This window comes from Eumetopias jubatus, unplaced genomic scaffold (assembly GCF_037043125.1).
Source record: "Eumetopias jubatus isolate StellerSeaLion01/CBP00866 unplaced genomic scaffold, mEumJub1_p1.0 scaffold_1, whole genome shotgun sequence".
In the NCBI taxonomy this organism is placed as follows: domain Eukaryota; kingdom Metazoa; phylum Chordata; class Mammalia; order Carnivora; family Otariidae; genus Eumetopias; species Eumetopias jubatus.
The window spans coordinates 118,466,908-118,490,902 of NW_028274807.1; the positions used below are offsets into that span (position 1 = coordinate 118,466,908).

Sequence of the window (23,995 nt, forward strand, 5' to 3'; positions counted from 1 at the left end):
TAATCTTTTTTATATGCTACAGGATTTGATTTGCTAGTATTTTGTTGAGGATTTTATTTTAGCATTTATATTCATAGAGGATATTTGTCATTTTCTTTTCTTGTGATATCTTTGATTAACACTGACCTTACAGAATGTGGGGAATAACACTTTGGAAGAGCTCAGCTTCATTCTGATCTCTCTGGTGGCTGCCAGGTTATTGGTTTCCACCAAAAAATGCTGGCTGCTATTTTTCACGGCTACTTGTAGAGTAGGGATTGAGACTACGGCAAGTTAAGCCATAAAGCCCACTGTTGTGAGAGTCAGTCTTTTTTCTTGAGTAAATACCCCCCAGATTGCTACAGGCCTTGGATTAATTTCCATAACTCTAAAAATTTGGATTCGGGTAATTTATGCCCATTTTCTTGTTGCTTTTATGGAGGACAGAATTTTTATTTTATTTTTTTTTATTAACATAATGTATTATTTGTTTTGGGGGTACAGGTCTGTGATTCATCAGTCTTACACAATTCACAACACTCACCATAGCACATACCCTCCCCAGTGTCCATCACCCAGCCACCCCATCCCTCCCACCCCCCTCCACTCCAGCAATGCTCAGTTTGTTTCCTGAGATTAAGAGTCTCTTATGGTTTGTCTCCTGCTCCGGTTTCATCTTGTTTCATTTTCCCCTCCCTTCCCCTGTGATCCTCTGTCTTGTTTCTCAAATTCCTCATATCAGTGAGATCATATGATACTTATCTTTCTCTGATTGACTTATTTCATGTAGCATAATACCCTCTCGTTCCATCCACGTCATTGCAAATGGCAAGATTTCATTTTTTTGATGGCTGCATAATATTCCAGCGTATATATACACCACATCTTCTTTATCCATTCATCTGTTGATGGACATCTATGCTCTTTCCATAGTTTGGCTATTGTGGACATTGCTGCTATAACCATTGGGGTGCACATGCCCCTTCAGATCACTGCATTTCTGTCTTTGGGGTAAATACCCAGTAGTGCAATTCCTGGGTCATAGAGTAGCTCTATTTTCAGTTTTTTGAGCAACCTCCATACTGTTTTCCAGAGTAGCTGCACCAGCTTGCATTCCCACCAACAGTGTAGGACGGTTCCCCTTCCTCGCCAACATCTGTCATTTCCCGACTTGTTAATTTTAGCCATTCTGACTGGTGTGAGGTGGCATCTCATTGAGGTTTTGATTTGTATTTCCCTGATGCCAAGTGATGTTGAGCACTGTTTCATGTGTCTGTTGGCCATTTGGATGTCTTCTTGGCAGAAATGTCTGTTCATGTCTTCTGCCCATTTCTTGATTGGATTATTTGTTCTTTGATTGTTGAGTTTGATAAGTTCTTTATAGATTTTGGATACTAGGCCTTTATAGAGGACAGAATTTTTAAAAGTCCTTACTCTGACATTTTTGCTGATGTCCCCTCACTACTTTTTGAAATAAATTTTATTCAGCATAATCCAGTTATTTTTTTGTATGTAAACACTTGCCTATTAAGTTACTCTAACCTATATTACAATTTTTTATTAAAAATATGCATATTTTGTTGTTAATATTCTCTTACATAATTTATATATTTTTACTTATTTCAGTCCTTCAGTAGTGTTTACTGTTTTAGGCACAATAGGGAATGCAGATACAGAGATGAGAATCTTCATCTTGCAGTTAGTTTTTCTCTTGATCAGAATAATCCCAAATTGCTGCAAATTGCTCTTTGTGTTCAAAATATGACTCATTTGTTATTCATTTATTTATTCAGCTTCTATCTATTGAGCTGAATATACAAGGTACTGTTTTAGGTGCTAGGGATATATGACTGAACCAGACAGACAAGTTTTCCAGCCTAGTGGACTTTACATTCTAAGGTGGAGACTGATAAGAGGCAAAAAAAAACCAACCAAAAAACCTATCCAATAAATTCCATAATGTGTAGTAATGATAAGTGCTATGATGAAAAATAAAGCAGATTAAAAGTATAGGTAGGGGGGTGTTTTATAGAATGGTCAAGGAATGCCTCTCTGAGGACATAACATTTGAGCAGAGACCCAAATGAAGGGGAGTGGAATGGAATAAAGTATGTAAAACATTTGCTGAAGAGCTTTCCAGCAGAGGAAATAATCACGTGCAGAGTCCTGAGTCTATTATTATATTTTATACCTGCATATATTTTATGTGTGTATGTGTGTGTAATTACATACATATAGTATAAGAATGGTCTTTTTTTTAAGATTTTTTTATTTGAGAGAGAGAAAGAGCATGAATAGGGGGAAGGGGCAGAGGGAGAGAAGCAGACTCCCCACTGAGCGTGGAACCTGATGACGCAGGACTCGATCCCACTATCCCATGACCACAAGATCATGACCGAAGCCGAAACCAAGAGTTGAATGCTCAACCAACTGAGCCACCCAGGCACCCCAAGAATGGTCTTCTTAAATATTTTTCTAAAAAGCTATTTTCCAAAAAAAAAAATTGTGGTTTTATAACTTTGGTTCAGTTTGATAACTGCTAAACTATTATTTGCATGAGTATCTATATGTTATTTTTGTTTCTTTTACATTTTAACTATAGTGTCCCTATAAATCTGATAAATATAGCTTAAGGATTTTATATTTAATTGAAATGTGTTGTGATTTTTCTTCAAATTATTATTTACATGAATGTGTGTAAACTACATTATTTGGAATTCCAATTAGTTTTATTGTGTGTGTGTCTCAACAAAGGCTTAATGTCAGTACAAGTTAACTTGCTTTTTCATATCCTCCTTTTTGCAAGATTACTTCCTTCCATTTCCTCCTTACCTCCCTTACCTCCCTTTCCTCTCCTCCCCTCCCGTTTTTATTTCCCTCTTCTGTTCCCTGTCTTCCTATCTTTGTTCATTTCTTCCCTTCTCTCTTCATCCCATCCGTTCCCTCCTTCCCATCCCTTCTCCCTGCTTCTTTTCTTACCCTCTCTTTCCTCCTTTGTTCCTTCCTCCCTCCTTTCTTCTTTTTTTCCTTTCTTCCTTCCTCTTCTTCTTCTTTTTTTTTTTTTAGATTTTATTTATTTATTTGACAGAAAGAGAGAGCACAAGCAGGGGGAGCAGGAAAGGGAGAAGCAGGCTCCCCGCTGAGCAGGGAACCCAATGCAGGGCTCGATCCCAGGATGTTTAACCAACTGAGCCACCCAGGCACCCCTCTTCCTTCCTCTTCTAATTTATCCTTTTCATTTTTCCTACCATTTTCCCAATTTCCCTTTAACAGGAATAATAAAATAGCTTCCTAGTTTTTCTCTTACTCTCCTATCTATTCATTAAGCCACTGCCATATTTTAATCTCCCTAAAACACAATTCTGATCAGATCACTACTTGCTCAAAACCTTTCTGTGATTGATTGCCCTTTGCCTACCAGATTAGCTCCATTATATTCCTTGACCTCCAGTGGAACTAGTCTATTTAAGAGTTCCATAAATACATTCCATGTTTTTTGCTTCCATTTCTTTTCTCCTATTATTTCCTTTGCCTGGAATGCTTAGCCTCCTACTCTGCCCTTTGCAGACTTACATACTTGGAGACTCAATTACATGTCACCTTTCCTTTTCCCTTATTGTTGTTATCTGTGAGTATCTCTTCTCCTGTTCCTCTACAAGTTTTTCAAAATAAGGGCCTTTGTCTTCTTAGAATTCTTTGAATGTTCAAAACAGCAACACAGTGCCTTGCTGTGGCAAATATTTGGTAAATTTAACTGGTTTGTAGCAATATTTTTCACTTACCAAAATTCCTATTTTCTTGTTTTTAGTTAAAGAAGAGTGTAAGAGTCCTAAAACTGAGAGTCGGTTACAAAAACTGTCAAATAAGCAGGTAAGCTCTCTTAAATCATATTTCTAGTAGCCAACTTTTTGTTACAATTGGTAGCTCTGTGGCATCTGAATTTTGCAGCCCAAATCCATAAGGTGGGGGCTCCTGGGTGGCTCAGTCATTAAGCGTCTGCCTTCGGCTCAGGTCATGATCCCCGCATAGGGCTCCCTGGTCAGCAGGAAGCCTGCTTCTCCCTCTCCCACTCCCCCTGCTTGTGTTCCCTCTCTTGCTGTGTCTCTGTCAAATAAATAAAATCTTTAAAAAAAAAAAAAACAAATCCATAAGGTGTGTGACAAGGAGGTTGCTGAAGTATAGCAACTGCCTGACTTGGATGGGAGGTTACACAATTAGAGTCAGGATTTGGCATTATACACACACACACACACACACACACACACACACACACACACACACATACACACATATATTTAATAGTTGGGTGGCCTTGAGCAATTCACTATACCTCTCACAGCCTCAACTGTCTTCATCTTTAAAATGGAGTAAAAATAGATCACTTGTCGCCCTCCATATATGTGGTCTATATATACATACCGTACCTGCATACATACGAACATACTTACATACATGAATGTATGTATATATGTATAAAATATGTGAAAATATGTGTATGTATTCAGTGAATCATTTAGAATCAACATAGCAAAGTTAACGGTTAATTCTGTGGAGTAGCTTGGTAGGAGGAAGCTGAGATCATTTGTTTTACTTTGTATAGTCTCTGCTGATTGATAAGGAGAATATACCCATTTTACAATCAAAGAATAACAAATTTTTACTCCAAAAACATTCACATACACTTACAGTATATGTATTTTCTATATCCATATTATTGTCATACAAAGTTTTTAAAAATTAGATCTCTTATAAGCTAGTAATGTATCAAATTCATAAAAGACATCTTAGCAGAATATTCAGCACATAACAGGGTCTCAGTAAATGGAACCCATTAATATTTAGATACCAGGAAATGGTTGACTTTTAAGGCCTCTTTTTCTGAAACTCTTAGCTGTAATTTCCTTTCTTCTAGAGAAGGGATTTATAAACTTTTTTATGGATTCTTTCTCAGAATAATTTTTTTTTTAAGATTTTATTTATTTATTTGACAGAGAAAGACACAGCGAGAGAGGGAACCCAAGCAGGGGGAATGGGAGAGGGAGAAGCAGGCTTCCTACTGAGCCAAGAGCCCAATGCCGGGCTCGATCCCAGGACCCTGGGATCATGACCTGAGCCGAAGGCAGACGCTTAACAACTGAGCCACCCAGGCGCCCCAGAATAATGTTTTTAATGCTAAAATAAAATACATAAGATTTGAAAGAAAATTAATTATATTGAAATACAATTAGAATCACCTCTATTGCCTACATTCGTAATTGAAGGAAAACTTCTAAATTCATATAGAAGTTAATGAAGATAAAGATCTCAGTTTTTTCCTCATCCAAGTTTATAGGTCCCCTTCTTGTGATGTAAAAGAAAATGGCACATAAAATATTGGCAGCAATTTATTTACAACACTATTAAGTAACAGCTATTTTATTTGCACAGAAAGCTCATTCTTACTCTTTTATAGATGCTTGGAGGGCCTGCCAAATGTAATATTAAGCTATTGAAGAGAAATGAAAGTGCAGAAGTCTCAGAAAACCAGAAGGTTGTGACCAGTTACTCAAATGCTATTGATAAGGTAAAAGACCATTTATTCAATTTCTCTTCTCGAACTCTACTGGGAAGATGATTAAGTGAACATTAAATGATCATTTTTGTACCTAAAATTCTTAACTTTTTCCATGTCCTTATATTTTCATCTTCATGCACAAAATATTTATTCTTTTAGCCTAACCCTGGAATTGAGAACTTTTTAGCATCCTTGAATATCTCCAAAGAAAATGAAGTACAGTCATCTCATCATGAAGAGCCTCCAAGTGAAGAACTTTTGTCACCACAATCTTTTGCTATGGTTCGTATTTTGTGGGAGCTTTTATACTATAGTAATTTCACTGTTGTGGCCTATGCGTACATACCCCATGCAACTGTTAAACAGTTTTGTCTCCCGTGTACTGGTGTGTTACATCATTATTGTCATTTTGTGAGGAAAACCAGGCTGCCCTGGGCAATTTAGCTGTCTGGTTTTTTGTTTGTTTTCCTCTTTAAACCATATAGCTCCCTTGCTTTTCAAACATTGCTACCAGGCAATTTGGTTAGGTTAAGCAAAAGGATTAAGTATTGTTTCTATGGCAGGAAATGTGGGTATTTTTTTTCAACTCTAGACTGTTGATTTCACTTAACTCCTATCTGAATGTAGTTACCATCTTAATTTTTAACAATGGAACTCATTAAAAGAAGGGTTTATAAGCTCTGTAAGTCTAATGTTAACTTTTCTCTACCTACCCCCACCATCTCCATACCATTTTCAAAACAGAAGGGAACTCGGATGCTTAAAGAAATACTAAAAATTGATGGCTCTGATGCTGTGGACCATAAAAATGAAATGAAGCAGTTTGGTAATGAAGTCACTGTTTCCTCTAATAGAAGAGATGAATATGGACCTTCCTCCCAGGCTAAACAAAATAAGAAATTAAGTACGTAAACTAAGTACTATTACTAATAACCAATATCATTTCAAAACTGCGATTCATTTGGGTTTTTTTTGGTCATGTGCTTTTTGAAGATAAAACTACTTACATTTTTTTTTTTTAAAGATTTTATTTATGTATTTGACAGAGAGCGACACAGTGAGAGAGGGAACACAAGCAGGGGGAATGGGAGAGGGAGAAGCAGCTTCCTGCCGAGCAGGGATCCCGATGTGGGGCTCGATCCCAGGACCCTGGGATCATGACCTGAGCCGAAGGCGCCCCCAAAACTACATACATTTTTAAAAGAGCATAATTAAGAGTAACAAATAAGAGTATAATTTTTATGCTTGTGTCATTAAATAGTAATATAACTGTAACCAATAGATCTGTAGTCCCTGTCTTGTGATTAAATTGTGCTGTTGCAGATACTCATTCTGTAGTACCCAAACCTAGAAAAGTTTTCACATTCTAGTTTTTTTTCTCAGTAATTTAAAAACAATTATGTAACTTTAAATACATTATTTAACTTTATAAAGATTTTAAGATTTTTTTTTCTATTTACAAAATGAGAATAACATTGCAAATGACTTATGATAATTATGATACATATAAAGCAGTTAGCACTGTGTCTGGCATATTATAGGTACCAATAATTGATATCAATACTATGTTACAATAGCTTGACCAACATAAAAATAGAAAAAGCTATAAAATCAATTAAAAATAATTAATAGAGTGGTACCTGGGTGGCTCAGTCGGTTTAAACGTACAACTCTTGATTTTGGCTCAGGTCATGATCCTCAGGGTTGTGGGATCAAGCCCTGCATCAGGCTCTGTGCTGCGCAAGGAGCCTGCTTGGGATTCTCTCTCTCCTTTACCCTCTGCCCCAACCCCCTTTCTCTCTCCCTCTCTTAAAAAAAAAAAAAATTAAGGTAGACATTGGAAAGTAGGTACTTATCTTAAAACTGTGAAACCTGTAGCATACCATCTGGCACATAGCCAGATTTTAATACACGTCCATCATTGCTTCTACTCTCTGTGTCCCCTGTACTTTAGTATTTTGCCTGTGTAAATTATCTGCAGAAGCCTCCTAGGAAGAATGACTAATATAAAAGTAAGTGGGGACAGAAGTTTCTAGAGGTAAAGAATATTTTGAAATAAACCGATATGAGTTCATTAAGGATCAAAATCAGAGCTTAGCTTCGTTTATTTTCTATTTTAGTGAATATTAGAATAAATAATTTAAAATTCCAATAACTATTAGGAAACTATCATGGTGACATACATGCTCTTAAAATAGAACAAAATAAAAATTTTAAAACAAAACTGGAAAAAGATGGTTCCACTGTAATAAACAAGTAACTTTATTTCAGAATAGTGAAGAATATCATATCTCTTAGAGTCAAGAGCTCAGAATCCAGCCCAAATTACAGAGCTAATAAGTTCTGTGACTTTGGACAAGCCACTTACCTTTTTTTAATCTTTAATAATAAGAGACTTAGTTTCATTCTTCACTGGGATATATGCTCTTGTTCTGTTTTTGTTGATCATAAAGAAAGTGAACTTTTAGAATGTTTTTATCATCATGTATGATTAATCAGTTATAATCATCTAAAAATCTCTATTGAATTCTTGGTAATTTTAGGAAATACTAAATAATTCCTGTATTTGCTTCATGAGAGATTCCTCTATTTTTTTTTTTTAAGATTTTATTTATTTGAGAGAGGATGAGAAACAGCATGAGAGGGGAGAGGGTCAGAGGGAGAAGCAGGTGTGGGACTCAGTCCCGGGACTCCAGGATCATGACCTGAGCTGAAGGCAGTTGCTTAACCAACTGAACTACCCAGGCGCCCCAAGAGATTCCTCTTTTAACCTTTTAACAATTTTCTGCTTGCTGTCTATAAAACCCTATAATAATCACACAGTTCAGTATGTAATTTAATATATATATATATATCCTTTTCTGTTTTTTGGTAGCATCTTATATGAATAAGCCCCACAGTACTAGCGAATACCATAATGTTCAGTCTATGGACCATGTGTGTTGGCCTGCTCCCAGCCATATCCCTCCTGTGTCCACACCAGTAACTGAACTTTCTCGAATTTGTTCCCTTGTTGGAATGCTACAACCAGATTTCTCCTTTCTTAGAACACCACAGGTATAGTATATTACTGTTACATTTATATAACTTCTTTAACACTGAACTTAAATAAATTGACTGAAAATCTTTGGCAAAAATAATATAATGGAGCTGGGGTTTTTTGTTTTTTTTTTTTACTTTATGAGCAGCATAGATTTTTACTTCCCACTATCGCTCACTCATATTTATGCCAGAGCCCACAGAGATGCTGACAGAGGAACCTGGGCACCATGTACCCTGGACAGATTGATAGAGCTAGGGATCTTGGTCTACAGCAGTAGTTTTCAAACTTTTGGCCTCATAAACTCCCACTTTTTTTTTGAAGACCCCCCCAAATTTTTGTTTACTTGTGTTATGTCCTTATTAACTCTATTGGAAATTGAAACTGAAAAAAATTAAAAATATTTATTAAAAATAACTTCAAAAATTTAGGAGTAGCACTGCTCTACAGTTTTGCAAATCTTTTCCATCCCTAGCTTAACGGAAGAACTAGATTCTCATATCTGCTTCTTATTATCAATCTCTTATGATATGTTTTGGTTGAAATACCTGAAGAAAATCTGGCCCCAAACAGATTGATAGAGAAAGGGAGAGAATTTTAATAACCTTTTCAGATAATGGATATTTTTTGATACTACATTTAAAAGTGGTATTTTCTTAGAAGTTAGTTGCAATGTAGAATCTAAAGCTATATCAGTGAGTTTTCTGTCCTCTGTATACTTGTGAGAAACTAAGAGTGGAAAGGACAAATAGCACCTTAATATTATTATGAAAATAGTTTCGACCTCAAGGACCTCCTGAAAGGGTTTCAGGCTCCCCAGACTGCACCTTGAGAACCACTTACTACAGGAAAGGTTGTTTTATCCTCTTTATATCCAAGTTCTTGATACATTCTCACCTAAAACAGAAAGCAATCTTAAACTAATATTATTACATAAAAATGACTACCTTTTTAAAAAAGAATTTAAAAAAAATTTTTTTGAAGAAAAAAATGTATAATAGAGAGTTATAACTTAAATGTGAACGTAAAATTGGTCATTACCACTAAGTCTTTTAGATTTTGGCAGTTAATTCATATTAATGAAATATCTGCTATTCGGAGGACAGTGTAAAGCACGAGTCAGCAAATTTTTTTTTCAAGGGCCAAATAGTAAATATTTTAGGCTTTGTGGTCTCTGTCACAGCTCCTTAGCTGGGCTGTTATAGTATGAAAACAGACACAGGCAATACATGAAAGAATGGACTTGGCTGTATTGCAAAAAAACAAACAAAAACTCTTACTTACAAACACGAGCAAAAGGCCCAGTTTCCAATCCTTGGTATAAAGAAAAATTTTATTGGCTTTCGTTTGCATTAGGATTCTTGACCCTTCAGCTAGTTTAAAGAGCATTTTATTTTGTAAACATTGCAAGATAAGGAAACAATTCTAAAGTTTTTGCAGGGCAACCCAAAACTAAATTGATTGCTCTTTTGAATTTTTGAATTTTTTACAGAATGTCACATGCTTGTTTAGACTAAGCTTGGAGGGGAGGAGGTCAATGTCCTAGAAAGATAACTTCATAGACATTCATATTCTCTTTTTTAGACAATGACAGTTTGCCAGGTAAAATTATCTAATGGCTTACTGGTACACGGGCCACAGTGCCATTCTGAAAATGAAGCCAAGGAAAAAGCCGCACTTTTTGCTTTACAACAATTGGTAAGAATTGATCATGACTTCTCTACTAAACTTCCAATTAATCTCTATAGATGTTTTGGTTGCATTGTCTTCTAACTTTTAAATACTTCCATAGGGCTCCTTAGGAGTGAATTTCCCTTTGCCTCCACCAATATTTCCAAATTATCCTCCTGCTGTACCACCCGGAACCGTTCCCCCTGTTTTTCCTCAACCTACTGGTAAGGTATTTGGCTCTTCTGATTATTTGTTATTGGGGCGCCTGTGTGGCTCGGTCGGTTAAGTGTCTGCCTTTGGCTCAGGTCATAATCCTGGAGTTCTGGGATCGAGTCCTCATCGGGCTTCTTGCTCAGTGGGGAGTCTGCTTCTCCCTCTCCCTCTGCCTCCCGCCTCATGCTCTCTCTCTCACTTGCTTTATCTCAAATAAATAAATACAATCTTTAAAAAATAAAATAAATATTTGTTAACGAGTTAACTGTTTTTAGAAAGTTATTTTAAGAAGCATCATTTTGAGAAAACCAAAAAACTTCTTTAAATGTCTAAGGAATGTAAGAAGGAATTGGGAGAAGTAAGTCTGAAACCAGAGCCTGCAGATTCATCTAGAAATATCATTCCCCTTCTACAGCTTCCAGTGTGGCTAAAGTAGGCTGTTCTTTGTTCTGGGCAGCCCCTTATTCCCCAGTAGCTGCCAACAGATGAATTTGGGTTTAAGTCAGACATCAAAACACAGGTGGGGAAAGGGGAGAGAGAACAGAGGTGGAAGGGAAGGAATAAACAGGTAAGCCTTTGAAGCTGTGGGTATGAAACTGCCCTTGATGATGAAGGAAATGAAGAATGAAGGAGTTTTTAAGCTTACTGTGTATCTCTTAATATTCTCTCATAACTGTCGTCCTCCTTCAAATGTAGAGCCTGAGTTCTCAAGCAGGTAGCTCCCTGCTTCCTGTAGCCATTTGGGGTCTTCCTAATGTTCTGAGGGAATGAAAAGGTCACTGTGGAATCAGGATGGTTTTTTGTCCAGGCTCTTTTATTAACTAACTTTGAGAAAATCATATAAGTTCTTTGGAACTCCATTTTCTTATTTATGCTAGACTGTATCCAGGATTTCTTTGAGACTACCATTTTGTAATTTTATGATTCTAAATCTTTAGCTCATTAAACATGACTTTTATCACCTCTTTTTCCTAATAGCATTTGGCTTCTTTATATCCTAATCATTATCATTTTAAAACCAATCATTTGTTTATTTCAAGTTTAGAAAATTTCTGAGCCTACTGTGTGCCAGGTATTATTCTAGGAGCTCTGTATATCTAATCTTCACTACAAGCATTAGAAAATTTAATAATGCTAATTAAACAAGTTATCTCTTCTCTTTGCTCAAACTATATGAAACTGAACAGTAAGTGATTTTAAAAGCGTAAACCTACAAGGACAGAGAGGTGAAAGAGGAGATACCAGCAGGTTAGAAATTTGAAAAGAGTTTGTGATAAAAGCAATTGAAGGAGTAGAAACTAATTTCATAGAGCAGTGGTAAGTCATAAACTAAAGTATCTTAATGAGTTGATGAGCAGCTCATCCCTCACAAATCCCAAGAGATTCAGAACTTGGAAGTGTCAGAAGCTATCAGAGCTTCCAGTGAGGCATGGGCTGAAAAGAGGAGGATTGTTTCAAAGTCTATATTTGGAGGAATGCGACTCCTCCTCAGATCCCTCCCCCACACAGCCAGGCAGTTGCCTCTTCAGGCAGAGCACTGGAGGTATGTTCTCCAGAGGGCTCCCTAAATATGGGGACACCAGGCACAGAGTAGAGATAGAAGGCTGAAAACTGATATTAAGGTAAAGCTCCTTTTCCCCAGCCTGTTCTCAGTTTGTAGCCAGCCATAGCTCAGATAGGAAGTGGGAAGATGGTTCTTTTCAGAAACTTACTGGACTCTGAAGAAAAGACCTGGTGACTTTTGGAAGATATTCCAACGAAAAGGCTGCTTACTACCAAGTAAGAAGTGGATCTCTCTAGGACTGTTCTAGAGAGAAGCCCTCAAGTCATGTAGCCCCTTAACACAAACACTGCTTCTAATCACAGTTTTAGTGCCTTGCTCTTTAATATGAATAGATACTAGACTGTGAGAGATCCTGAACATTTTGGGGAAATCTCTAAAATTAAACGAGAAAGCCCAAAGTAAAGAGAAATGAAAGGGACCTAGAAATAGGGGTAATGTAGGAAATAAGACTTCAAAGATAGCTCATAGTTAATATACTTAGATAAAACAGTATTGCAACCAAAACATAAGAAAGAACGTAAGGGGGAGAAAAAGACTAATTGGAGAATAAGAACTAAATTGTTAAGTTGAAATTTTAAATTCCAATAGATAAAGCTTTAGCAAAGCCGAAGAAATCTCAGGAGACCAGAGAAAAACTGGAAAATCAGAAAGAAGGGAGATTTAGAGGAAGAGTACAAGATCCAGTACCCATCTAATTGGAGTTCCAGAACAATAAATCAGAGACAAACGGAAAGGAAGAAAGTATCAAAGAAATAAGATAAAAACATTTCCTGGACTAAAGGACATGCAACTCTAAATTGAAAGGGCCACCAAATGCTTAGCACGGTGAATGAAAAGAGGTAGAGATTGCCTTGAAATTGAGAATACCAGTGATACAGAGGATGTCTGAAGAGAACTGGGAAGTATTTGAGCATTGAATACATCAAAATTCTGAGGCAAAATTAAGTTTTATCATAGATTTCTTTGTATAGCCGAACTATGAATCTAGTGCAAGGTAGAATAAAGACATTTTTAGACAGGCAGATCGACTTCTTATGCACCCTTTCTTAAGAAGCTAGAGGACTGGGGCGCCTGGATGGCTCAGTCGTTGAGCGTCTGCCTTCGGCTCAGGTCATGATCCCAGGGTCCTGGGATCGAGCCCCACATCGGGCTCCCTGCTCCGCGGGAAGCCTCCTTCTCCCTCTCCCACTGCCCCTGCTTGTGTTCCCTCTCTCGCTGTGTCTCTCTCTGTCAAATAAATAAATAAAATCTTTAAAAAAAAAGAAGAAGAAGCTAGAGGATTATAAACAAAGTAGTTGTAAGAGAGGGAGAGAAAGAAAAGGAGAAAGAAAAAAGAAAAGAAAAAACCGTGAGATACAGCACAAGAGATCTCGTATACTTACGCAATGAATGGAAGTCCCAGCATGTCAGCTGCTCAGCAGGTCTAGAAAGTAGTCCCAGTTGGAAGAGAAGAGGTGGGGTCTTGGAAGGTAAGATAGTTATCTGATAAATGGGTGGCATTTGGAAAAACATCAAGGCTAAGTACATAGAAGACTAAGAAGTTTTAAAAAGATAATTATTTTTAAAAGAGTAAAAAAAAGTTTTACAACAAAAGAACATAATCAGAGTACCCTGTTTGGCTCTGCAATGACAGTATTTACACAACCACATACTGTAAACCCCTCTTATATATTTAAACAAATATTGTGATATGTTTATATTGGAAGGACAGAGCTAGTAGTAAGGGGTTGTATAAAATAATTTTGATTTTGATCTATCTTAATAGGAAGTCAGTAGACCTAAAAATGCCTAACATTGAAAAATCAGTAGTAGTAGAAGCAAATTATTGAACAGTGGTGGAAATAAATAGCTAAAACAGTTAAACCTGGGATATTGTACTATGTTGAAAATCTTTTTACTACAATGTGTATGTACTACTTTGACTTTTTAAGAAAATGTAATTTGTCTAAGGACATAAGTTCCTGAGTAGCAAAACTGGCATTCAAACCCAAGTCTTTGTGATTCCAAAGTCCATGCTTTTGTTACTGTACTGCACTGGCGTTTCTTTGCCTGTATAAACAAAGCTTTAGTCATAAAATTTTTTTTAAGATTTTTTATTGATTTATTTGACGGAGAGACAGCGAGAGAGGGAACACAAGATGGGAGTGGGAGAGGGAGAAGCAGACTCCCTTCTGAGCAGGGAGCCTGATGTGGGGCTCGATCCCAGGACCCTGGGACCATGACCTGAGCCGAAGGCAGCCGCTTAACTGACTGAGCCACCCAGGCGCCCTAGTCATAAAATTTTTATGACTAAATAAATCTGATGTTTTCATATAGCTCAAGGGAGTAAGTTCACTGTGACTTCCAAAATCTAATTTGACAGGCTTTTCACTTTCAAAAATGAACCCAGTAACTATATATACATTTTTAGTATAACTAGTATAATTATATGCTTAACTGACTGAACCACTCAGGTGCCCCTATTTATTTATTTTAGGGAGCCTGGGTGGCTCAGTTGGTTAAGCTACTGCCTTCGGCTCAGGTCATGATCCTGGAGTACTAAGATCGAGTCCTGCATTGGGCTCCCTGCTCGGTGGGGAGTCTCCTTCTCCCTCTGACCCTCCCCCACCTCTCATGCTCTCTCTCTCTCTCAAATAAATAAATAAAAGTCTTTTTAAAAAAAGATTTTATTTATTTGAGAGAGAGGGAGAGAGAGAGAGCACCGGCGCCAGCAGGGGGAGGGGCAGAGGGAGAAGGAGAGGGAATCTCAAGCAGACTCCACACTGAGTGCAGAGCCCGACATGGGGCTCGATCTCACAACCATGAGATCATGACTGAGCTGAAAGCAAGAGTCAGAAACTCAACTGACCCAGCCACTCAGGGGCCCCAGGACTCTGTATTGTTAACAAGCTCCACAGGTGGATTTTTATGCAGTCACTACCAGTGCAGCATTTGGGAACTACTACATTAAATGACAAGTTTGGGACATCTGGGTAGCTCAGTCGATTAAACGTCTGACTCTTGATTTCAGCCCAGGTCATGATCTCAGGGTCGTGGGATAGATCCCCACATCAGGCTCCACTTTGGGCATGGAGCCTGCTTAAAATTCTCTTTCTCGGGGTTCCTGGGTGGCTCAGTCGTTAAGCGTCTGCCTTCAGCTCAGGTCATGATCCCAGGGTCCTGGGATCGAGCGCTGCATTGGGCTCCCTGCTCCGCGGGAAGCCTGCTTCTCCCTCTCCCACTCGCCCTGCTTGTGTTCCCTCTTTCTCTGTCTCTCTGTCTGTCAAATAAATAAATAAAATCTTAAAAAAAAAAAAAGATTCTCTTTCCGTCTCCCTCTGCCCCTCCCTCCCCTCTAAAAACAAACAAAATCGGATTTTCTTGGGTTCCTCAAAAAATTAAGAATAGAGGTACCATATAATCCAGCAATTCCACTTCTGGGTATTTACCTAAAGAAAACAAAAACACAGGCGCCTGGGTGGCTCAGATGGTTAAGCATCTGCCTTCGGCTCAGGTCATGATCCCAGGGTCCTGGGATCGAGTCCCACATCGGGCTCCCTGCTCCTTGGGAGCCTGCTTCTCCCTCTGCCTCTCTCTCTCTCTCTCTCTCTCTCTCTCTCGGGAGCCTGCTTCTCCCTCTGCCTCTCTCTCTCTCTCTCTCTCTCTCTGCCTCTCTCTCTCTCTCTCTCTCTCTCTCTGCCTCTCATGAATAAATAAAAAAAAATCTTAAAAAAAAAGAAAACAAAAACACTAATTCAGAAAGATGTATGCACGCTTATGGAAGAAACCTGAGTGTCCATCAAAGTAAGAAAAACAAATGCCGTATGATTTCATTTATTTGTGGAATCTAAAACCAGAAACAGACTCATAAATACAGATTAAACGTGGTGGTTAGAGGAGAAGGGAATGGGGGGATGGGCAAACAGGTGAAGGGAGTAAGAGGTATAAACTTCCAGTTATAAAATAAAGAAGTCACAAAGATGAAAAGTACAGCAGAGGGAATATATTCAATAATATTATAATAACTTTGTATGGTGACAGGTAGTAACCACACTTACAGTGAGCACTTTGTAATGTATCTGTCAAATCACTGTTGTACACCTGATACTCATATTATATTGTATGTCAGCTATACTTCAAAAAATACAGATTCCTGGGCCCTTCTGAGTGGTTTACTAGGCCTGCGGCCTTGCCCAGGAGTCTGTATTAGACAAACTCCCCGGGTGATTCCAATACACAAATCAGTTTTGGAAACCACAATTCAGTGTACTTTTAAGAAACAAAATGTAATTTTTTTAAATCCTTTAATTACAAGTACTAGAATAGGAAAAAGATTCTACATGCCATATGAAAGTGATCAGAGTTCAAGACTTGAGCTTTTTTGGTTTTTTTGTAGGCTGGGATCACTATGGAAGCAACTTAGCATTGGGGGCAGGTGAGATCTTTAAGATTTCTGTCTTTGTGCCCTGGCTTTTCTCCCCAAAGGGACATAATCCTTTTATTATTTTTTTAAATAGTATCAAATATTCCTAAAGCTCATATAAGTATATGGTACTATTGGCCTTTGTAGGCCAGACAACATAAATGACAAGTTGTCTTATGTAGATAGTTCACAGTCCTAACGGGGGCTCCCGAGGTGGAATGTTGTAAGCAAAATTAATCAATCAGTCAAGTGTAGGCCCATTGCCAAGATGGGGAAAAAAAAAACCACAAAAGGGTAGCTGAAGGAGATCTTAAATTTCGGGACTTTGATGATACCCATTTTACTAAAAAAGAAATTATCCATGATTTTTAACAGCTAATATAATGCCTTCATCATCTCATCTCTTTGGCTCCATGCCATGGGGACCACCAGTGCCAGTTCCTGGGAAGCCATTTCATCATACTTCATATTCTGGGACCATGCCCATGGCTGGGGGAATGCCAGGTGGTGTGCACAATCAGTTCATACCTCTACAGGTGAGACCTGAAAAGACAATTACTATATTTTTAAGAGAGTTAATTTGTTAATGCTTAAGAACTATTGAGAAAAATTTGTTTAATTATTACTGATTGAATGCCAACCAGAAGCCCAGTACTAGTCTGGGTGCTAAGAATATATATTAATGACTGGTGGTCAGGGCGCCTGTCTGGCTCAGTCAGATCATGCAACTCTTGATCTCAGGGTCATGAGTTTAAGACCCACATTGAGTGTAGAGATTAAAAAATATATTTATATATATATATATATATATATTTTTTTACATAATCTCTACACTCTACACATAATCTCTCTCTATTTTTTTTAAAAAGAATATATATTATGACCAGCAGTGACCAGTAATAATTACAGCAAGTATTTTCTAGCACAAAGTGATTTTAAAATCAGGAATATAAATTTTCTTTATTTTTAAGTTAGGGAGAATTTTAAAATTTCTTTTAATTTCTGAAGTCTGGTTTGGAGACTATTAAGTGGAAGTCACAAGTCAGCATAATTGACAGATACTAGCAACATGGTTTATGACATTAGTTTTTTCTGTGTACATTGTTAATTAACGACACTTTTATTCCTTAAAGGTTACTAAAAAAAGGGTTGCAAATAAAAAGAACTTTGAGAGTAAGGAGGTCCAGAATTCTCAAGCTACCCCGCTTCAGACTAGCCAGCCAGGGTCTTCCATTGTCACCAAAGTGATTCCACAGGAGAGTTCATCAGCTTCCTTAAAGTCCTCTCAGATTACTCAACCTGCATCTTCTTTTCAAGCTGAAGCTGCCTCCCAAGGCCATAGTATGTCTCATCACAAGTCCACACCAAGCTCATCTTCAAGAAGAAAATCAAGAAAACTGGCCGTCAATTTTGGCGTTTCTAAACCTTCTGAATAAATTTGGTACTTGGAATTAAATTAATTTCTTTCCTTTCCACCCACCTTTTTAGAAATCCGTATCTGTGTCTCATAAAAAATTAGAGTGTACTATTTTAAAATAGTATGTTTTGATTAAAAATTTTCTTTTCAATTACAATTTTTAATTTGTTGTCAGGCACTTTTCATGCTATATCAAATTGTGCATCTTAAATGTACAGTTTTACATCAGTTATACCTCAGTAAAGCTGTAAAAAAGAAAAACTAAATTAAACCTTGTGTTAAAATAGTATCAGTGGACTAAGCATTAAAATGTACCACTCTAACTCGGCCTCTCATCAATAGAAGTATCCTGAACTATGAATTAGACATCATAGTGCAATAATAATAAAAAAAAATTTTACACTATTGCGGGATAATTAAATGGAGCATGAAAATTGGGCCTCAAGTGTAATCTACTGAATGTGGATTTTATTTCTCTTTTTAATGATGTGACAGGTTTGTCAGGAGAATGGCTCTTAAAGTATTTTAACTTACATTTTGTTTTCTCTGAGGGTCCTTTAGACCTGCTGTGAAATGATCACACTTGTGGTGGTGCTGCCAGTTTTGCTTTATTCTAAATTTTGTACCAAAGCAACTTTAGAATACTGATCAGAATATTTCAATTAACTGCTTAGAACTATAAATAGCAACCTAGATTTGAGCAAGTAATTACAATTTTTTAGATTATTCAAGAACCAGCATTAGAAATTTCTAATAAAATTAAGTTTCAAAATCTACAGGGTACAAGGACTACAAATTAATCTTCTAATAGAATAAAGTAAAATATATTAGTCATGTTGTTAGTTGAAATAAACTGTGTTATTCTTTTGTATAGCTTTTTACCTGCTTAAACATACATGAGAGCTTCTTTGTTGGTCCATGTGTAGTGAGTGCTTCTTGAGACTGATGAAATTCTAATTTTTTAAAAAATTCTGAGGTGTGCTAAATACAGGCACAATCAGTTTGTAATGTACTTTATTTACATGACAAACGCCTGTCTCATTCTGTTTCCATATTTTTAGCTTTATGCTGAACTGTTCAGTGACTCTGGCATTTTGTCTTTGCATGTCATGTATGGGTGTGTATTGTTCAAGCTGTGGCTGTTGAAATTATTTTAGAATTTATGAAAATTTCTCAGTGGTACCAGGGCCTGAGTTTTTACATGTATACACATACACACACACACACACACACACACCCTTTAGTTTTTGTGATATGCTTATATTTTTAAGGAAGTAAGTTATCATACTTTTTTAAAAAGTAGGAACCATAATGTTTATATGGAGCTGCTTATTATTATAGCCAGTTTCATTTAACTCATTAAAAACCCTGCCATGAGTCTTAGTCTATTTGTTTTTCTTTTTTTAAATGCTTGTATTGAACTAAATGGATTCCTTTCTCTAACTGCTGATTTCAGAGTTTCTCTAAATGTTAAGAGGATATTTGTATATTAGTAGTGCCTTTAGTGTAAGAGATAAATGTTCATTATCTGTCATTTATTATAGTCATGTGAGCGTCTGTGATTTTATTTTCTGTTAATTTTCCAGATTCAGATGTTCATTGGTTCCCAGCATGTCCTTGTTGGGAATGTTTATCTGTAGTGGGATCTTGAATAATGAGGCTCAAATAATTCTCAGTGTTTGTCCTTAGTGTCTCACAAACTCTGTATTTGTTTTAAAAGGAAATCTCTATTATGAGAATACAATACAAAAAAGTTAAATTGTGATAATAATGTTCTGTTAACCTCTTACTACTTTAAAGTGTGTTAATATTTTTCACTTTATGTACCTGTGCAAACTCCAGCATTCAAGAATTGCCTCGCTCATCACTGCTATGTGGCCCTTCTAAAAACAGTGCACAACCCACATCTTTTTTAGAGTACAAAGGAAGGAGCATGTGCCATTCTTCTGAAAACTCCACGATAACTTTCAAGCATATTGCCACTGAACCCATAAGGATATTACCCCAGTGTTTGAGCAAAGTGAGTTTATAATTCTACACGGATAGGCAGCAAAAGTGTTTTCTTTTTGTTCCTTCCTCCCTTTTTAAAAAACACATAGTATTCTAAAGGTCAAGATTGAAGAGAGATTAAAATAGGAAAGAGCTCGATAATGACTAGATTAGTGGTCAAGCCTTCATCTCTGTTCCTTTTCCTTTGTAGACCTGTTCCAATATGGGCATGAGATCAATAGGAGATCAGCAGGACTTGTGCCTCCCTGTGCAGGACATAAGAAACAGAGACTGTTTTTATCTCATGATAATCTCTAGGACACTGGATTCGTTGATAGTATGGGAAACTTAGTTTTTCCCTCTTGGATGGGGCAAACTTGGACCAGTTCCAAGTTTAGAAATAGGCCCATTCGACTGTTGAATCTGCTGTAAACTTTCTGTGAAAGCTGTGGTCTCTATAGGGCATAGGAGAGCAGAGTGCCCAAATTGCTTCATGCTTCCACGTAATGGAAGAAGTTAAATCTAAATATTCTTACTCAGTAATTTCCCTCTTTGTTTTTTGAGTGCATTAAGTGAATTTTGAAATTGATTCTTCTAGTCTCATTGTTCCTTGTTACAATTGCCTGCATTACCTGATCATCACCTAGTTTTATAATTTGACAAAATGTATTAATTGATTTAAACATCATGTAGACTAAAGTCTTAAAACATCGGAGAGTCATTTGCATGAAACATTAATTTTGCCTCTCTCTGTGTACCTTGGTTTCAATTTAAGATGTTCTTGCTTTTCAGAGGGATAAGGAGTTCTTTTAAAACTGAAAAGATAAGGTTTGTTTTTGTTTTTGTTTTTCTATTGGTGGGAGAGATGAACTCTTTTTGATGCAGGTTTTTTGTTGTTTTTCCTTTCCTATGATCAGGTATTTGCTTTGGTTTTAGACTGTTATTTCCAAACTAATCTACAGTCTTCATTTAAGGGGAGAAGCAGTGAAGGAGGAGTTGGAAGAAGGAAACCAATTAAATAAGATATATCCAATCACTGCATTTTCAGACTATATCTTTCTAGCTCAAGGAAATAGATAAGTTGCAGGGGCTTTTTTATTTACTCACTTTTTAATCATCTGTTCTGTTTGTATTAATGAATCATACATTTTTGTAGTGGTTGTCTAATTTTTACCTTAAGGTAGAGAAAACTGTTCAGATCTCCATTGAAGTTAGGCCTAACGTGCTTTGTCTCATTGTTCAGAGCATCTTTTTTAAAGCAACAGTGTATAATTTCCCAGCTTTTCAAGCTTGCTATCTTTCTTAGGATCACCTTGCCTCCAAAGTGTGTTTTTCCTATAGAGGAGAATTAATTTATTGGAGAGATATAACTGTGACAAGCATTCTCTACTTTTAAAAAAATTAATCACTTAAGTTCCTTTATCATTTTTCTAGAGATAGTGATAGTACTCAAACTGGCAGTGTTCTTTATATTTTGTAAGCTTTGTCAGTGGAACAGTGTTTTTCACAGGAGCTTCCTTTCCTAGTCAGGATAAAGCTTAAAATTCCAGAAATGAATATTTCAAACTGACCTGGTTCGTATTTCCATCAAACCTCTCCATATTCTGCCAGGGAGCAGTAAGAAACAGTGTTGAAACAGACAGGCAATGGTCCTGAGTCAGCAGGCATGCAGAAATGTCCCTGTTACCATACTGAGTTAACAGCTCGGGTATCGCTCTTTTTTTGGGGGGGGCGGGGAAATGTGTAAAATAGTTTTAGTAATTAAGAATATCAGCAATCTATAACTGCTTTTGTGTTTGTATGTATGTCAGTGAACCAACAATTATGCCTTGCTCAATCAATGCATTCAGCCATCTCAAGTGCAATTTGTGATGGAGACTCTGGTTTCCAGTAGATAGTTTTACATAGTTGAACCTGTAAAAATTAATTTTTTTCCAGCAGTACATCCATTGCTATTGATTTCAGCAATTGGTATACTATTAAATTGCCTAGGCCAAATAATTAAGTTTATACAGAATTTTTAGTAATTTGAAGCCAAATTCTCATACTGTTTCTTATGAAATAAAAAGACTGAGAATTTGGTCCACAGTTTGCTTTAAGTTATTTTATTCCTTTCCCTTTGCAGCTAAGGGACGTTATCCTTTGTTTTGGGGTTTGGGTTTTTTTTGTTGTTTTGTTGCCTCAGGTCTCCTACATTTTCTTTTGCTTGCACCCAGTTGCTTCTTTGAGGGTTTTCCTCTATTTTGATATATGAATAATAAATAGTGTGCTGTATCATCGAAGTGTTCAACACTCTGTTCATTTAAACAATATAATTCATACATATATACCTTAATTCATTTCTTTTCTCACATAGCTATTTTATAAGTAACTGGACTTTTTCATTAGATCTTATACAGAGCAGTATTTTATTAAAAATTCAAAAGGGAAGACTTTTATGTGCTCATTTTATAGTTTTTGTTTTTTAAATATCTTTACATTGTCTGCAATTAAAGTGTTTTAAACTTGCATTGGAATGGACTCCGAATGTATTTTTGTGTTAAGTTGTACATTTGTAGATCTCTAGCATGAAGTTAGCCTCAAAATGTTGTGCAGAAGGATTTTAAAATAAGAGTCACTGAAAGAGTTTAAACATTATACATGTTAAATGCTATATGGATTTTAATTAAACACTTGAGAATGATTTCAAAAGCTGTTTGTTCTTGTATATTTGCATTAATATCAAAAGTAGAAACATTATTCACTTAAACCCTCTATCTTTTTATATCTGTATTTTGAATTTATGTCATTTAGAGTAAACAGATTGGTTGGTGGAAAAAGTCTGAAGATTGTAGATTCAGATGGCCACTGTTCAGAACCTTACTCTACTTATTACTCGTAAATAAGTTGTTATCATATTAGCATTGCCAAGTTATGTAAAGCCAAAGCCTCAGTTTCTTCATCTTCTAAAGGATGAAAACACTCTGTGTTGTTAATATGTATAAAGTACTAGGTACATACTAGGTGTATTACAAATGTTAGTAAATAAGGATTTGTCCTGTGTATATGAAAATCTATTAACTAACTGGGTCCCAAACACAGAGTCCTCTGGATGGTGCCAAATACCTCTATGCTTTTCCCACTGAGTCACTCTCCAGTATCTAGTTTGTAGAGTCCTTGTGCTTCACTTGGGCATCTGGGATACTCTGCTCTTTCTGTTCTTTTTCCCTGTCACAATCCTCACTATCTTTTCTACCATGCAGGGGAAGGTTCTTACAGAGCCTCATAGAAAGAGGCTTTAATTTCTACTCATACGACTGGGGAATCTACAAGACTAACATCTGGCCAATATTAGCGATGTCTCACAATATAACTCTGATACATAATTTTACCAAAATCTCCCAATGGTATGGGTGGGAAGGAGTTGGAAAGAAGGGTTAAGGAGGGAAGAAAATTTCTTCCTACTATATCTGCTCCCATTTCTGCCCGATAAACCTCAGACTGCCTCTGTCGTACTTCACTCAAGATCCCAAGGAGCAATCACATCCTGATAGAGTATCTGGTCCCCTGATCCAGCAGGAGGCCTGTGGTCTAGGCTTACCAGTAGGGACTTAGCTATTTTTCCACTTCAATCCCACAGACTGTCAGATCCTCACACTGAGATCCATAGTAACCACCCCTCTTCGCCCCAACTCTACAGCATCCTTGGGGCTTCCTGCCAGTCTTGGTACCAATCTTTTGATGTGAGCCTCAAAACTAAACGAACCAGGGCATCTGGATGGCTCAGTCAGTTATGCATCTGCCTTCAGCTTAGGTCATGATCCCAGAGTCCCAGGATCTAGCCCCCTATCAGGCTCCCCACTCAGCAGGGAGTCTGCTCCTCCCTCTGCCCCTCCCCCTGCTCATGTTCTCTCTCCTCACTCTCAAAATAAATAAATAAAATCTTAAAAAGATTTAAAACTGAAACAAACCAAAACCCACTCAAGCTAGCTTAAGGAAATTTGTTGCAAGGAATTGGGGCAATCTTACAGAATCCAATCCAGCTCTTAAAAAGATTTTTTAAAAAAAGGCGCCTGGGTGGCTCAGTTGGTTAAGCCTTCGGCTCAGGTCACGATCCTGGCGTCCCTGAATCGAGTCCCGCATCAGGCTCCCTGCTCGATGGGGAGTCTGCTTCTCCCTCTGACCCT

The 23,995-nt window shown here is 37.0% G+C and overlaps 1 protein-coding gene across 3 annotated transcripts in view; it reads left to right on the forward strand.

Moving 5' to 3' along the window:
- The window catches only part of XRN1 (5'-3' exoribonuclease 1), a 110,272-nt gene extending 87,752 nt beyond the window's left edge, over nucleotides 1–22,520 (forward strand). The window contains exons 34-43 of one of the 3 annotated variants that reach the window (XM_028099120.2): nucleotides 3,788–3,849; nucleotides 5,432–5,542; nucleotides 5,693–5,815; nucleotides 6,278–6,437; nucleotides 8,409–8,590; nucleotides 10,158–10,271; nucleotides 10,366–10,468; nucleotides 16,397–16,435; nucleotides 16,799–16,959; nucleotides 17,557–22,520. In XM_028099120.2, the coding sequence (XP_027954921.1) occupies nucleotides 3,788–3,849; nucleotides 5,432–5,542; nucleotides 5,693–5,815; nucleotides 6,278–6,437; nucleotides 8,409–8,590; nucleotides 10,158–10,271; nucleotides 10,366–10,468; nucleotides 16,397–16,435; nucleotides 16,799–16,959; nucleotides 17,557–17,859 (1,358 nt within the window). In that variant the 3' untranslated portion in view covers nucleotides 17,860–22,520. The remainder of the gene's footprint in view (nucleotides 1–3,787; nucleotides 3,850–5,431; nucleotides 5,543–5,692; nucleotides 5,816–6,277; nucleotides 6,438–8,408; nucleotides 8,591–10,157; nucleotides 10,272–10,365; nucleotides 10,469–16,396; nucleotides 16,436–16,798; nucleotides 16,960–17,556) is intronic. The other 2 variants (XM_028099121.2, XM_028099122.2) reach the window with 2 other exon arrangements.
- Nucleotides 22,521–23,995: the final 1,475 nt, after the last annotated feature.